An 18,122-nucleotide genomic window follows, 5' to 3' on the forward strand; every position below is an offset into this window, starting at 1 on the left:
GGGTTGCTCTGTAGAGTGTATGCTCTCTGATCACAACTTTTCTCTTTTCAATACTGGCTGTTTTTCTTATTTTCATGCACCTAATCAGTTTTTTACTGCTATTGATCTCTCAATTTGCTCCCTTTCACTATTCTCCTATTTTCCTATAATTTTGAGAGAGACTGGCCATGGTCAGTGCCATCTGACCCCTCTTGCCCTGGTAGAAGCTGGATCTGTAAGCTGTCAGTAGATGACCATGTGGCAGCAGTAACTGACTGTATTATACAAGCAGCTGCTCAATGTAATCCTAAAACCTTGACATATTTTCCATGATATCATCATTCCATTGTGGAATTCTGCCTGCAACATGGCACAGAAGGCTCAAAAATGGGCCAGGGATATTTTTTGTAGGTATCCCACACTCTCCCCTCACATTGTTTTCCAGCATGCCCATGCACATGCTAAGTGGGTAAGATGTCAAAGCCAGAAGGAATCTTGGATTAAGTTCACAACCAGCATATCTTCTACCACCAGTTCCAAAGTCATATGGGACAAGATTTGAAAGGTCAGTGGGCAATATAATTCTGCCCCCCTCTTGATCTTGCTCTCTTATGGCCATCATATGGCCAAGAAGTAGCTGATACCCGGATCATCTCCATTACTCTAGGTGAAAACTTCTGCTGGGTATCAAGCTCTTCTGCTTCTTCCTCCACCTTTTTAGCCATCAAGACTCGGGCAGAGTGATCACCTCTTTCCTTTCGAGCTTTTTGTTTCTATGATTTTAATTGTCCCTTTACACTGGTGGAATTCAAACCGGCCCTCCATCAGTTGGACCTGATGATGTACATTATGAAGTGCTGTGCCATCTATCTCCTGCTTCTCTTGCTATTCTTCTTATTGTTTTTAACCAGGAGAATGTTTTTCCTGATGTCTGGTGCCACGCTATTTTCCTACCTTTCTGTAAGCCTGGAAATGATCCCAAGAATCCTTCAAACTACAGTCCAATTGCTTTGATGAGCTGTCTCTGTAAGACCTTAGAGAAGATGGTTAATGCTTGTCTTGTTTGGTTTTTTGAATCATACAACCTTTTCTCGCCCACCCAGTGTGAGTTCCGATGACAGTGCTCCACTGTGGACCACCTACTTTGACTTGAAGCATCAGTCAGAGAAGACTTTCTCAAACAACATCTTGTATCAATATTTTTTGACATTGAGAAGGCTTATGACACAACATGGAGGTCTGGCATTTTGCGAGATCTCCATATAAATGGGTTATGTGGCCATTTGCCTGTTTTTATTAAAAAAAATTTATAATGGATAGGAGATTCTAAGTTTGTGAGGGTTCGAAACTTTCCCGTTCATTTCTACAGAAAGTTGGAGTCCCTCAAGGCTGTGTTTTGAGCATCACACTTTTCAGAATAAAGATTAATGCCATCACTGAACAACTCCCTCTTACTCTTGGAAATGAGCTCTATGTTGATGACTTTCACATCTTATGTCAGTTATCAAACATGAGGCATATTGAGCTGCAGCTACAGACTGCCCTCAATCATTTACTGAAGTGGACTACAGCAAATGGCTTTAATTTCTCTCTCTCTAAAACCGTTTGCATGCACTTTTGCCTCCAGTGGGGTATACACCCAGATCCTGAACTCCATATCAGCAAAGTTGTGCTGCCTGTGGTCCTTGAGACAAAGTTCCTGGAGCTTATCTTTGACCGTAAGCTGACCTTTATACTACACATCAAGCAGTTATGGGTCAAATGTACAAGAGCCTTGAACATCCTTCGTGTTTTCTCTTCCACCACTTGGGGAGTGGTTCGATGCTTTCTGCTAAAGATCCATTGTGCCCTCTGTACACAGAGTCTCATGAGCTTCCTCTACACCTCTGCCATTTGCAACTGTCTTTACTGTATGCTTCATAATTTCGATCCTTACCACAGCATCACATCTTGGGTTATATTTTCCTTTCACAGTGGGCTGTGCTTTTTCAGAACAGACAGTATTTCTTTGTTCCTTTTGGCCTTAATATCCAGGCATAGTTGGTTGAATTGTTTCTGTTCTTAGATGGCATTGCTTTATCCACTGGTCAGCCCATCCCAAGATATATCTTGCTGTTATTTGATTGAAACTTGATTATGGATCACTGGTCTGTGACTCTGCCAGGATCTCAGCCTTAAAGATGCTGGACCCCATTTATCATCAATAAATTTGGCTCTGCATTGGGGCTTTCTGCACTTTCCCAGGTCAGAGCTTATACATACCCTCATGAACCTTCTTTGTACCTCAGCCATTTGCAACTGTTTACTATATGCTTCAAAACTTTGTTCCTTACCAAAGCATCCCATGTAGGGTTGTGTTTTTCTTGCTTGGTGATCTATACTTTTTCAGAACAGACAATCTGCCATTGCTCCTTTTGGCCTTCATATCCATATGCAGTTGGGTGAATTGGATCTGTTCTTGGATAACATTGCTATATCCACTGCTGTGCCTGTTCCATATATGGAATATGATCCTGTATTCAAGACTTGGCTCCATGCCAATTGGCATTCAACATGGAGTGAGCAACGTGAAAACAAGCTTTTCCAAATAAAACCTGAAATTGTACTTTGGCCATCTTGCTTCCGTTAGGATTGGAAAGAGGAAGTTGTTCTAACTGGACTATGCATTGGTCACAGTTTTTTAACTCTTTTTTTCTTTTATCTGGGACTGATGCACCAATGTGTAGTCTGTGTAACACTCAAGTCACTATAAACCACATTTTACTGTCTTGCTGTTGTTGTGACTCTCAGTGACAGCACCATTTTAAACATGTTCTGTTCCAACGTTTATCCATAATGTCAGACAGTGTTATTGGTTATGGTGGCACTGTCCATTTTGGAAATGTTTTTAGTTTTCTAAAGTTCATTAATCTTTTTAATGTTATTTAATTTTTTAAACTTTTTAATGTGATTTCCTTTTAAGAATCAAAGTCCATCTAGTTCAATTTGAAATTAGAAAATGGCTCTAATGTGAAATAACTCAAAACCAAGACTGGAAAAGCCAACTTCAGGTGACTAATGCTGCTGCTTGAACTATTCCTTAGTCATTCTGGCAAGTTATAATTGAAATTTTGTTGCAAGTCTTTTAAAAATTTTGTTACTTTACTTTCTGAAAATGGCCATAACATCAAATAACTCAGAACCAGGACTGAAAAGGCCAACTTCAGGTGACTGACAGTGGTTTTTGAATTTGCCTGTTAGTTTTCCTGGCGAGTTATGATAATTACAATTATGCTACAGAAAGTCCTTTACAACTTGTATTACTGTAGTTTTTTATTATCACTGTAGGCTAGATGTAAACATTGGTTTTAATGCTATTTATGCTTTTTTTAAATTTTGTTTTGTTTTACTTTAATTTCCTTTGATGAATTTTACTAAGTTTACTTTACTTTTAACTTTTACCTGATGTTTGGTGCAGATCATCTAACTGCTTTGTGCCTTAAAACACCAAACCAACCAAATCACTTTTCGTTTGTTTTTGGAATTTTTATGTTAGCTTTTGAAAAAATTCAATGATTCTTATGCTTAATATTGGAATTGTATTTCTTTTAAATTTCTCAGTGTTCCATATCTTTTTATCAAGTATAATTCCTAAATTATGTATCTAAAACTGGAAAACTTCTCATTCATTTCTTTTTCATTAATAATGTTAATCACTAATTTGTAGATAACTTGAGCTTAATGATTTGTGAATCATCTGCTTTTAATAGACAACAGTTTCCTTTAAAATTTTTTTTGTTTGTCAACTACAGACTTGAATATTGTTTCAGTGTCATTTAAATGTGGAGATATTGTTCTGTTATAAAAGTAACTCACAAGCTGAAGTGCTAATTTAAAATGTAAGGTTTAATCAAACCATTATTCTTCCTTACTTCTAGAAGCTCCTTAATTAATATAAGAAGTTGTTTTTTAAAGTAAAACTGTATATTTTGTCATTTTCTCTACCTTAACAGTAAGTATAGCAAAATTGCAATTTGGTGTAGAATTATAAGTTGACGTGATTGCTAGAGTGATTACACATTATAATTGGCTATTTATTCTCACAATCAAAGCTAATACTTTTTAAAATTGACACTTACCCATTTTATTGTCTTACAACTGTTCATTAGACCCTCTCAGAGCATGTCAAAAACTATTGTCACTGCTGAATGGCTTTGTGTAAATACACAATAAAGTTACCAGCTTGCTTGTCGAATTACACATGCCAGCATTGTATGGTTATTTTGTTTAAATAGTTTATATTTCATTTGTGTTTCGTTGTGTAACCTAATACATTTTTAATTTTTACATTTAAATAACGTTTATAATAATAAGTAAACAAACATGCATTAAAAAACAAGAAATTTGTTATTTACACCTGCATTTTTGTTGTTGTTCTTGGACCTCATACAAAACTCAACCCTACTTATTTGTAACTACAGTTGTAGTATAGATGTAATAATTATCATTAATTTGAAATTTGCAATTAAGAACACAAAATATAATGTTCTCAAACCATTGTAATTTAACTGGTTGTCTAACTATGCTTTAAATGGCTTAACATAATCACATTAATTGGTTGAGGTGATCTCAGCTGTAGCAAAAATGAAACAGGTTGGATTTATATCAAATTTGATAAATTATATCTCTCTTCCTGTATGTTGTAAATATTCCATTAGTGAATGTCAAAGAGAATTATTGACATTTTTTTAAAAGAGGATGAGATGGGGAAATGGCACATGGATTTGATTTTCTTGTGTGTGTATCTCAGTAAATCAAGATGATTGGAAGCTATAAATGTAGATCATGACTTATAAATAACCATGCTTTAACTATGTAATTTGTGCCAGTAAGAAAAATACGGAGGACAGAAAGAAAATATAAAAGTGGCAAGTTAAGGTTAAGAAGTGTCACATTAATCAGAGAATAAAGATGAAAAATGTATTCAAATATTTCCCTTTGGAATGAAAAATAAAAAAATTGTATTAAAAATTGAATTGCAAAATATGTTTTGATGCTATGTTTATTAAAAATAACATTGTTTATAAAGTTTTTGGTTAAATTTTGAATGTAACTCCTTAAAAGGTCTTGGTTTGAACTTTGTATCTACCCTATGTTAGAGGGTTAATCAATATTGTATTATGCCTCAAATCAAATATACCGTTCAGTAACCGAGTAGTGAAAGAGTTTGAGATGCTTAAGCCTCACTTAGAAACTGTAGCTCATCCTCCTATAGGTGATAGCTAAGGGTTGCTTGTCATTTACTCTATTATACTGAACACATAAATTCTTTCATATTGTCAGATGGAAGAAATTCTAGGATACTGTTATGGGTTAGGTGTCATATGATGGTGTAGGAGAACTAAATAGTCATGTTGAATATTTTTGGCAGAAATTAACACATTTAAGTGATGAGGATAAAACATCACATCTTCAACATTTTCAGATCATTTCTTTCTTCTTTCATTTGGAAAGCCTGATGATGAGTTTGGTTTTTCCACTAGTAATGCTATACTAACGAAAGAGATAGGACTTCTTAAGTAACGTGATTATGAAGGTTCCTTGAATAGCTAAAGATGCAAATAGAATAATATTTTTGAAGTGTACCCATTTCAAAAACATTGTTTAATAATGTTTAGATATGAAAATCAGTGTTTGAAAAATGATCAAAGAAAGAAGGAAAGTTATAAATTGTTGTAAAATTAAAAAAAATGTGGCACACAAATCAACCTTTGTGTGAAGTAGGAAGTTATCAGTTTATAAAAAGACCATACTGTTAAAAAGACTGAAACTGAAGTAATATTTTACTTTTGTAGTTTATATCAATCATTCAAAAAAACAAACTATTGGTGCATAATTTTTTATTAAGGAGCCAGTATTTTAAGATATTAAGGAAATGTGTTTTTATAGTTTAATTAATTGGTACGAAATAATGCTTTGTGATCAGTAACCTTTAAAAACCATTTTCTAGCTATTTATTGCAGTTGAGCTTGTAGAAAATCTTTGCTTTATAAAATTATTTTCCTTCGGTGAAATGGAAACAACCTGAAAGCTTATAATGCTAAAAATTGGGTTTTGATAACCATGGTTGGCACAGCACAGATAGTTCATTGTGCAACTTTGTGCCTAACTGCATTCAAACAAAATAAAACAAATCATAAAATTACCAGAATATTTAAATCTTTATGTATGTGATAGCTTCAAGCATCCTGATCTTTTTACTCTTTTTATCTGTTGATTATTGTTGTAAAATAAGTGGAATGCAGCATAATAGAAAAAGTTATGCTCTCTTATTTGAAAGTTTAAAGAAGTGTTTGTCATCACAGTAAAGATATAAATAGAAAATGATCCACAACAAATCTCAGAATTTACCATTTTGTTGATAGTTGATAGTTGATAGATTTCTTCAATATCGTTCCTCAGAATTTGTTACACCCCTCAAGAACATCCCTTGTCTTGCCTTTTGCTGCTTGTATTAGAATGACATTGTTCATGGAATAATGTGTCATATATATATATTGTTTTGAGAATCCTGTTCAGCCTAAAATAGTGAATGAGACAAATCATTTCAAAGATTATAAACTTGGTTTTGAAGTTCATTAATTAAATAAAGGTTACACATTGAAACATTTTCACAGTGTTTAACTTTTAAAACTGTTGAATCAAATTGTTTGAAAATTAAGAATAACTGAATACAGGTTATGCAATTTCTGTAATAAGACATGTTTATATGTGTTGTGTATGTATTTGCAGATTTCCCAAGTTTAAAAAAAATGTTTCATTTGATATGTGTTAGAAAATTGTTATAAATTTGACAGTTTTGGCTTTTGCACTAGTTGTTCAACCAGTGGGAGGTTATTGTATTGAACAAGTTTTGCTGCAATGATGTTTATTTTATTCATCTGTTACTTAGCAAAGAGACACTTCTTCAGGAAGTACCACATTTTCCCACAGATTTAAGTGCCTGTGTTAATTATTTTATGAGACATTGTGATATTTATACCTTTTAGTGTCAAGACCTAGCCAGCTAATGGGTGGACCTAGTCAGGAAAAGCGACATTTAGGACATGTTCTTTTAGAAATTCTTAGTAAAAATGATCCCCAAGAATGTGAACAGGAACTTCAGAAGCTAAAGCGAGAATTGGACATGAAAAGTGAGTAGAATAATGTAATAAAATCCATATATTCATGTTGAGCAGATATTTCATCAGTAACTGTCTATAAATAGAATGTGAAAGGACTGGGTTAGTATTGTTCGGTTATCATAAAAGAAAAAAACAAAAATGCTATTTGAAAAATGACCATTGTGGTAAACTTGTATTTCAGTGTAGTAAAAAGGAAGAAATTACCAGAGTACTTATTTGTCTTAATTAAAAGCTTATTTGATGGTGGTCAGAAATATATTTGATATGTATTCTGGAGACATTAATAATGCAAATTTAGTTTTAATTAATTAGATTTAATTGAAAGTTTACTTGAGGGTGATAAAAATGTTTGATATATGTTCTAAAGACATTAATAATGCAAGTTTATTTTTAATTAATTTAATTCAATTACTTAGGAGTGGTCAAAAATATATTTGAGATATGTTCTGTGTCTATTAATAAAACAAAATTATTTTTAAGCATCTTATAAAATTTTGTTTTTGTAATCTTTCCATTAATATGCTTGATGAAGCTTTTATGAATTTTATGTAGTGTTTCATGTATTTTATTCTGTGTAGCTTATTGTTTATTTCTGTATCCATTAGACTTTAATATCTAGTTATTGTTGTAGTTTTCAGTTTAATGTCTCTTCTGTTTTTAAGAAGTGGTTTTTTGTGTTTCAGTGTTATCTTCTAGTCATTTTTGAAGAGTTTTTTTAGTAACTATTGTATTGAACATGGGCATTTTCTTTAGCTGTTTATTTTCCCCAGATTTCCATAAATGTCTTAGATTGTGGCTTAGTTCATTAGATTTAAGATGATTGATGCTAAGTATGGCATGGTAGGTTTTGTTCTGTGTCAGTTAGATATATTTACAATTCTAATATCAACAAAAACAATATTCACATTGTAATTTCTTTACACTTGTAGCACTTAAAACTGAAATTATTTTCTGTGCAGTATTACTGATTTTTCAAAAGACCACCACCATATGATGTAATTATCATTAATTTTAAAACCTTTTTTTAAGTATTTGTATGTGCATTGCTCTAGGAAAGATCCCTATTGAGTCAACATCTAGTCAGGTGACTGAGGAGTCAGTTGAAAATAGTCCTTCAAAAGGTGAGAGATTTGTATTTATGAGCTAAGGTAGTCAGTTTTAAACTGAATTGCAAGAATATAATAATGCAGCATAACATTTCACATCATATTCTTGCAGAAGTGTTTTGATAGTAATGGTAAGGTTTTATGTATATATATGTTGTAAATGCTGTTTTTTTTCTCCATAGAAATTCCTGTATCTAAAAGACCTAAACTTCTGGCAAGAAGGAGACACACGACTGAAGGACCTCCTGAGATGTGTTCTTTGCTACCAGGGCGGTCCACCAGTGAAGAAGGGTAAGCCTAAAAATATTGTGCCTAGTCTAAACTGCCTTTCCAATAAACACTTTTGGTTTGTTACTGTTTTCTTTATTAACTACAAATTCATACACATTACTGACTCAACATTCAACAAATTGCCCTGAGGCTGTATTAAAAAAAGCCCTGGTGCTTTTATTCAACAAAAAAGTTTTGGAGCTTTTATTCAACAAATAGTCTTGGGGCATTGTTCAACAAATAAGACTCAGTGGAGAAACCACACCACCAGGTGATTACTAGGACATGAAATGGTTGTTCTGATTTGGCCTTTGTATATCATCATTAGCTTAGGTAATATAATCAAGGGTGTGCACACTGCTAAGAAGAGTAATATAGGTCTCACTTGTCCATGGGATGATTTCTGACTAAGTTTTATCACATGCCATTGCTCCATTGTGTAGATTTATTTTATTTATATTCACATATTTTAATTTCTAAATATGCTGGGTGGTGTTGGGAAAGATATGGAAAGTGGTGTGTAAAGCATTCCTGATACAGTGGAACTCCTCTTAACCAGCCACCTTTGGGAACTGAGACAAACTGGTCAGATTAGAAGAGTTCCACTGTACATAATTAGGGATTATGTAAACAAAAAAAGGGACTGTGATTAAATGACCGCTTTCAAGGGGTGACCAAATCTGAGTGGTGGCTGCTTAGAGGGGTTCCACTGTGTTTAACTCTGGTAAATCAGTGTGATATGCTTTATTTCAGGCATTCTTTACGTCATTGCTGGATTTTTCATCTAGTGTTCCAACAATGCAATGTCTCTTCAGCAATGCCCAAAGATGTTTGTAGATGCCATGACACTGGACGATCAGATGCATTTCTTGTTTCTTAGAATGCTCTAGTCACTCTTTTGACACCAATGCATGACATGGTTCATATCTTGTTTTAATCTTGTATTAGTTTGTCCAGAGTGCTTCAGTAGAAATACAGCTCCAACAACATTTTGTTGTGCCTTTCACTGGTGGTGAATACCATATGTATGTTTGTTTACCAATCTTATTTGCATATCATTATGTTTGGTTTGCTCTAGTATTATTTCCAGAAGCTAGTGGACAACTGAACTTCATACTATTAATGCATATTTATTCTACAGGTTTTTCTTAATGTCCTTACAGTCTTTATAAACACCTTTGGGTTTGTTGTGTTTACAACATTTTCATGTTCATTTGTTTTCAGCTTTGCACAGAAATCTTTATAGTATATGAATAAATAGTCTTACAATTGTTTTCTGTTATTAACTTCTATTATCAAATGAGGTGGGAATATTTGTTTTTCTGCACTGTGTGTCAGGCACTTATGATCATCTACATATTTATGTAAAGTATGTAAAGGTTTACGTTAAATATTACATCTTGGTAACTATTATCAAATGTTATTCTGCCTTCTATGCAAAAAACAACAAAAAAACGTTCAAATAACTGCATAATAGTGACTGTGATACATGCCAAAGCATGCTGAACTTCTAACATGAACTTAGTACCATTGCATCTAAATGGTGTTTTTAAGGTTAAGTTGTTACACAAAGAGTTTAAGTTGATTTGAGAAGTTTAGAATAAAAATATTTATGTAAGCTTCATCTTTATCACATTTTGTGAAAACTGTATGTAAATTGAAGTGACAATTTTAATACTTCACAGTGATTCAATGAAATGTGAATGTTTTCATGGTTTAAATTTGAACACTCATAGAAATAATTAAGATAATACTATAATTGTGACTTTTTTTTACACTAAGAAGGTCTTTTGTAACACACTCACACAGTATTTATCTAAAGAAAGGAAACAGTTCCATGAACTTTGAAATTTAAAATAAAAATGATAAAATCTTAGATAATTTTAAAAATTTAAACAACGAACTTGTTCAAGTTGCTTGAAATGTGTGATAACTTTTTATAACATTACTCTTAATGTATTATTATACACTTCTTCACTTTAGCTCAAGTTTTATTACTGATTGTGGTTTTTATTTTATTCAAAAATCTGATGTCTTTAATCTGTGCCTCAAAGTAGTTTCATATTTTAGGGAGAGCCTTTATATTGAGCATTATATATAAAGGTCTTTGTTGATTAAAAAATACCAACTTTTCCAAAAAGTGAAAACAGCGACAGAACCAGTCCTCATTCATCCAAAAAAGATAGTGATCTTGGCCCACCTGCATACTTTCTTGCTGGTATTTTGTCCAGACCAGGTACCCACTTAGCCAGTTCTCATGATGACACTTCCCCAGGAGCTGTTCACTGCTTTCAGGATGAATTTGGTGAGGTTTTTGTAATGTTGCTATGTGAAAAAAAACAAACAAAAAAACAAAATGCGGTATTTACAGCAAAAGAATGAACTGATAATTTAATTTTAGATTAATGTAATAAGAACTTGTGGACAGAAATTTTGGTAATGATTGTAGTTTGACTTTTAACTGTGTTTGTATGCTGTTGTTTTCAGGAGCTTATTAATTTTATAATATGGACATATTATGTTTTAGTTTGATTTTAGGGTTTTTACTAAGTGTCATGAACACGTTTAACTTTTAGCTAAACGACTCTACTGACTTTTGGGCACTTTATATTCATTAACCTAAAAATTGAATTTCTGTTATTATCATGTTTATATTGAGCCAGTTGAGGTCCAGTGGCTAGCATGCCAGACTGTGGAGCTTAGGTTTAATGATTTATGTCCTGTTACCACAAAAATTCTAAACTAAGCTCTTTGGGTGCATTCAAAGTTTATTATCAAATCTAGCTCCATGTTCTTGCAGGAGTTGGCAGTGGGAGGTGTTGACTAGCTGCCTTGTCTATAGTGTATCACTTCAAAATTAGGGGGGGCTAGCACAGATATCTGTAACATTAATTTTTAATTCTAGAAACAAAGTGAGACTGCAAATGCTAGTTGTGGGTAAATCAGTACAGTTATGTGACATTTCATTAATATTTTTAAGTTGAAGCATCAGTTAAGTGTGATGTCAAAGAATATTAGTTTTTGTTCTAAACCTTAATATAAGTGATAAACATAGATATATTCCAAACTGCTAAAAACGTGGTTGTTTTCCTCCTAATTTGTACCTTTTTATACTTTACCTTTTTTTTATTATATTGTAGGTTAGATTTTAAGTATAAACACACATTCATTGATAATTGGAAGTTAAATAATTAGTGTGAATGAATTAATGATAGAAACTTTGTCATTATAATGGTGTAGGAGCTGTAAATGCCTAGATGTTTTATGCAAGAGTATTCCTCAGTGAATCATTTATGTAAATTAAAAGTTTGAAACAAGGTCACAATGAAAAACACATTTAAAATTAATGCTCTGTTGTAGGGAGGGCGAACATTCAGAGTGCAGCTTGGTTTTGTAATGTCTTTCTAGTCCATACTACACATGATCTGGTGTTTGTTTCCAAATCTGTGAAATACAATGTGTTACAATCAGTGTTTTCAACATGGGCAAATGCTTGAATGATGTGTTGAATTCATAACATGAGTGTGAATTTTATAGAAAAGGCTTGCATGAGAATATGCCACAATGTTTTGTTTTTTTTTGTAATAAATAGTTGTGTGGTGTATTGTATTTTTTTTTCAATAATAGTCACATAACTGCATTCTTTTAATTTTTATATTTAGCTTTTTAAGTGGCAAAGTTTCACTGGCATTATCACCTGTTATAATGAGTATAGTTCATTTTTAAGTGAAGAACCACCTCAGAATCTCCTTAGAATTTTTTTTTTTTTACACACACTACACCACAGTTTTGAATGAAATGTTTTAAATTTCTTTCATTTATGTGTATGTATATATAATTAAAAGTGCTATGTGTTTAATATGAAGTAAATCATAGTTAATTGTATTTAATGATGCATTATGGATTGTAATATTGTTTCACTTAAGTTAGAAACTGGATTTGGTTTACAGTATAGATAGTATCCATCTTCAACTCATAATGTGTGAACAAAATGCCATCATGTGTTCCAGACCTATTTTTACAATCTTACCTTGTAGCAGCGTATTATATTTCTTGGTAGAAAATTCTAGCAAAACTTCAATGTATGTATAAATGTTAATTTGCTTACAACTTTCATCATGTTTTGTGCAGTATAATTTTTTTTTTCTATTGTTCCCAACAGTTGAATCTCAGTATTTGTTAACAAGGGTATGGTTTTTAATTTCTGTTTTCACTTTTGGTGGTGTTTTTATGACATTTAAACTAATCATATTAAAGTATGTTTTATGCAGATTTAGTTTTCAGATAGTTCTGATATTAGTATACTAATGTTGGTAATATGTTTTTGTATATGAAAGTATATCTTCCATTTCTACATATTATGAGCACTTGAAAATTATGTGGAGATCAATGGTTATTGAACTATATTGCCTTAAACATTTTTCTATGTGGACATTATATTGCATCTGAAGTATTTGTTTGGAATGCTCATGGATTTAGTGAAGAAGATAGGTCTATTTATCTACTCATCAGATTACCAAAGGTTTTGATGACTGTTTCTTATGTAAAAATTCATGAAGAATTTATATCTATTAACTTATTTGCATAAATCCATAAATTTTTAAATTACTTACAATTCTGTTATTCAGAAAAGTAATTGATGTATTACTCTGCTTTTGGCTTTTTTTCAAAACCTTTAATTGATGGAGACCTTTATTAGTCAATGACAAGATGAATTACATCTGCATAAATTATAAGTTTTGCTAGTAAGTCAAAGGATACTCTTTGTTCTATCTGTGAAAGTTGGTAGTATGTTTACTAGACTTCTAACCAAAACCCTGGTATTAGCAGTTGTTACATCAACTTATCTTGGTTATGCAGTTTAAATAATAGTTTCAAAATTCTTCAACAGGGCAGATTTTGTCATTTATTATATTGATCCATCCACCTAACCTAACTGATGTCAGTGGTTAATAAAACACAGTCATCAAATTAACCCTTGTGATTACAGATTAAAACATTAGGTATCCATAATGATCCTTGATGCTTTTTAACTGTATAGTTTTTTTCTTGTCCATGTTTTAAACTTTCATCTTGACTTCATCATGCATAAAGTTTCACTTTCTGCTTTTGGATTGGCTGTTTAAATGTGGAGCAATCTGAAATGCCCTCATCTCTGAATTCATGACAGCATTTTCTGTCTGTCTCACACAACTTTGATAAATCATTTTGTACCTCTCCTGATACTGGTTTAGCACTTCCAAAAAGATGCAGGTCTTGGTCTTCCGAAATGTCATTGAATGGATTCTTGGTGACATCAGTTGTTTGCAGTAGCTTGTTCAGACTCAGTTCATTCTAAAACTGAGTTGGCATGACCAGGTGGTTTAGGTGCTTGACTCATAATTTAAAGGTCACTGGTTTGAATCCCAGTCACACCAAACATGTGTGCCCTTTCAGCTGTGGGGACATTATAATTTTGCAGTCAATCCCACTGTTTGTTGGTAAAAGAGTAGCCCAAGAGTTGGCAGTGGGTAGTGATGACTAGTTGTCTTTTCTCTAGTCTTACACTGCTAAATTAGGGACTGCTAGTGTAGATAGCCCTCATGTAGATAGCCTTTATGTGAAATTCAACAAACAAGCATTCTATAACTATCGAGCTTCTTTAGCAGTGTGTAGACTAACTATATGTAAGAGATTTATTGCCTTCTTGTATTGATATTCTGTATATGTGAAAAAATTCCAGGCAGTTTTGTTACTGGTCGTGCAATTATTCTCTGTTTTAATATTGTTATTTTTTTTTGTCCCTGCAAATCTATGGGTCTTTTCCAACAAAAATTTACCTACATCATGTCGAGTCTACATGATTTTTCCTCTCTTGAGGAACTATAACCAGCTACATCATATTTAAGCCACAGTTTGTGGAGAGGCAAATTCAGTCTCAAATTTTACACTCAGCCCATTTGATTAATATAAAACTCTTTGTTTTCTTTTCCATTCAATCCACTTGATTAATATATAACTGATAGTAACTGGGATAATGAGAAACAACTTTTCTGAACATCTCCAGTTATCTGTACTGTATTTGTAAAGATTTATAAGTGAAATACTTGCCAAGAGTGGATGAGAACAGATACTTGCAATGCTGAGTTCTCAACTGAGAAGTTTCACTTGTACCTCAGGAATGTGTCCTTAATATTTTATTTAGATGATATGTGTTGGTTCTACATATTTTCATTAGCAAAAAGTGATTCAGTCTAGTTTAGTTTTACTGGAGAAACACAGCAACTTAATGAGAGAACAAACTATAATCACATGTATTTTATTTATTGATTTTATTGTGTGCTAGAACATTTTAATGTCAAACCGCATGAAATTGTTAATGGGGCAAAAATACTTGCACTATAGGTTAAGAAATAATATGTGGCCATATATAACAACACAATATACAAAGTTTCAGATCTGAATTTAAAAGATAATTTTAAGTGAGAAGTAACAATCAACTTGAGAAGTGAGATGAGCACATAATTGGACTTGGTTCTTGGACTTATTAACATGCTTGCTGTTAGTAATACTAGTTTGGACTGAACAAAGTAATAGAAGTTTATAATGTTAAAGTTATTGTTCATTTCAATTTATTAAACTCAAAAAATTTTATTGACAGGGAACTGGTTTACTTATACTTTTGATGAACACAGTTGTGGACTTGCTCGTGGACTGGAAGGCTCTTTTGATCCCAAACTTCTAGAATCTGCAATGGATTCCAAATGGTATGTTTACTGATTAAATCTTGTAGAAACACAAAAACAGAGTTAGAATTTGGAAGATGATTTGTAAATTTTGTGCAGACATTGCAGTTTGACCTTGATAATATTAATTATTATGTTGTTATGTGAAGACATGGTTGAATCTTGATAACAATACTAAACATTGTGTATTTACATGTAGACCTATGGTTGAATCTTGATAACAATACTAAACATTGTGTATTTACATGTGGACCTATGGTTGAATCTCAATAACAATACTAAACATTGTGTATTTACATGTGGACCTATGGTTGAATCTTGATAACAATACTAAACATTGTGTATTTACATGTAGACCTATGGTTGAATCTTGATAACAATACTAAACATTGTGTATTTACATGTAGATCTATGGTTGAATCTTGATAACAATACTAAACATTGTGTATTTACATGTAGACCTATGGTTGAATCTTGATAACAGTATCAACAATTGTATGTTTACATGTATGCTCATGGTTTAGTGTTTTATAACAATATTACTTATTGTGTCTACATGTAGACCTAGATAACAGTATTAATCATTGTGTCTTCACATGTAAATTAATGTATGAATCTTTACCTAAGCAATATTAATAATTCTTTCAGTGCTTGTATGTTCATGCAGAATAAATCTTATTAAGTGAATATGAAAGAAAATGTCTAGTTAGTGTAGCATTGTGTACATACATGTATTAGATCATAAAATGATCTTTATGAAAGTACAGTGTATAATATTGCAAATTTTGTATACAATAACTATGTAAAATCAGTTTACAAAACATTGAAATATTCTGATTGTGCATACTATTAATTCACACAAAACAAACACTTTTCTTTGAAAATATCTAAAGTTAAGAAGTTAGAAGATCTTTACTTTTACACAAAGATTGTAATTTCTCTTTGTGTTTTTAGAAATAAAATGATATTTGAGTTCAAATAAGTTATTTTTTAAAGTTTAAGATTTGAGGACAAAGAATACGTTTTAATGTGAAAGTACCTCAGTCAGTTCTCTGCGTATAATACGTACAATTTGTCTTAGTATTCCAGAGGATTTGAAAAGTTTTATTTGTTAAGGTTAAAAGGCATTCTTGCACTGTAAAGTGTTTCAAATTAAAATGCCCTTTCTTTTGGGTGTATGAAGGTTACCTAATATGAAAATAAAATTCCATAAAATATGTCAGATAGTGTTAATACTCTAAGTATATTGTATGTTTAATTCTATTAAATGTCATATCTAAACTGCAGTTTTATTTTGTTGCAGGGAAGGAACATCTCAAACATCATCAAGTTCAGGTTCAACTGTTATTTTAGACAGTCCAGCAGCTGTTTTGCATGCTCCCAAACATCCTACTCCAATGCTGTCTGGACTTAACCTTCCAACATCCTCTGCATCTAGCTTTTTGCCAGTACCAAGAGCTGAGCAGGAAGTAGGGGGAGGCGATGTTCACTCTTCTAGTTTATCTCAAGGCCACGCTCACAGTATTTCTCGAACACCTCTTCAAATGTTTGCAGAGTCGCTACTTAGTCGTGCCACACAAGGCATGACAGCTGGAACTCTAGGTGTTACTGCTACTGCTTCCAATGTTTCACAGACTGCCAGTTCTCAGGCGGGCACTGACACAGACCTGGCATCCAGCTGTCGTATTAGGTTCACTGACCCCTCTGCTCACCCTCAGAAACCTCGCCACTTCTACAAGTTTTGGCTTGTTCCCTGCAAGTATTTGCGAGTGAGATTTGACAGACTGACATTGTTAGCCCTGCTGGACAGGTAATATGGGAGTCATTATTGTGAAAGTATTTGAACTTGATTAAATAGATTAATGCTGTATTGTTACATACATTGCTCCCATGAGTTTGGTAAATATATGGGAAAATATAACATTGCTCTTCTGTGTCCTGGAAAGGACATTAAATTTGAATATAGTGGCCAAAATCTGGGAAGTTGCTGAATTGGTAAATAAAAACATAAAAAAATTGTTTTTTGGGGAAAAATAAACTTACCTTTCAGTAGTTAAACTGGAACAAAAAATAAAGTTTAAGATTATTTTTCAAATTTTGTCAGGTTCAACATTTTCAGTATATCTTAATTTAGGGGGCTGTGTGTGATAATCCATGTAATTTTTTTTCTTAATAATAGTCAAATACAAAGTTTTAGTTGAATATATTTTTAATGTGTTTTTATTATTTTATTGTGATGTACATGAAATGCTTTTGCAAATGGTATTCTCTTGCTTCTCAGATGAGCAAATAAAAAAGTATATAAAATAATCTATTGGGTGCTTGTTAGCCAACCATCTAGTCTGTTGGTTAGAGCCCTGCTGAAAGTTGACAGTTTCTTCAACTTGTAATTGCAAAGGATACTGTCTACTGCTAGGCTGAGTTTATTATTATGTAAACTTTGTCAGTGACATTGGCCATTTGATTGGAACCATTAATCAGTAGTTAACCTTCCCTGTCAGTCATTCCAATTATTAATTGATCCTTTGTTGAGCTATTTTAAAGCTGCAGTTATTCATTTATTTTAATTAAAGATTAAACTCTAGCATAATATTTATTTTAATCATTAAAGGTGCTATGAACTGTTAGGTTAGTGTCACCTCACCTTCTAAACTTCTTTTAAGTTTTATGAAACTGTTATTGTGTTTATTGATCTTATAAATATTGTAAGAAGAGAACTGACTCACTTTCTGATGGCTGTTGTAGATCATGCTGGTTAACTACATGATTTGGAGTACTTTTAACACAGTATAGGATAGTCTTATGAAAAGACAAAACAGAAAATTATTTGGTAGACTAACTATGTTCTTAAAGTCATATAATTATCTAAAAGTATAAGT

At 32.4% G+C, this 18,122-nt stretch overlaps 1 protein-coding gene across 1 annotated transcript in view; it reads left to right on the top strand.

Annotated features, from left to right (window-relative positions):
* LOC143231014 (pecanex-like protein 3) overlaps window positions 1-18,122 on the top strand; it is a 123,446-nt gene that overhangs the window by 37,849 nt on the left and 67,475 nt on the right. Inside the window, 6 exon segments of the mRNA XM_076465479.1 lie at window positions 7,008-7,151; window positions 8,195-8,263; window positions 8,431-8,539; window positions 10,660-10,823; window positions 15,159-15,264; window positions 16,547-17,053. Coding sequence (XP_076321594.1) covers window positions 7,008-7,151; window positions 8,195-8,263; window positions 8,431-8,539; window positions 10,660-10,823; window positions 15,159-15,264; window positions 16,547-17,053 — 1,099 coding nt within the window.

Source organism: Tachypleus tridentatus, chromosome 10, assembly GCF_004210375.1.
Source record: "Tachypleus tridentatus isolate NWPU-2018 chromosome 10, ASM421037v1, whole genome shotgun sequence".
Classification (NCBI taxonomy): Eukaryota; Metazoa; Arthropoda; class Merostomata; order Xiphosura; family Limulidae; genus Tachypleus; species Tachypleus tridentatus.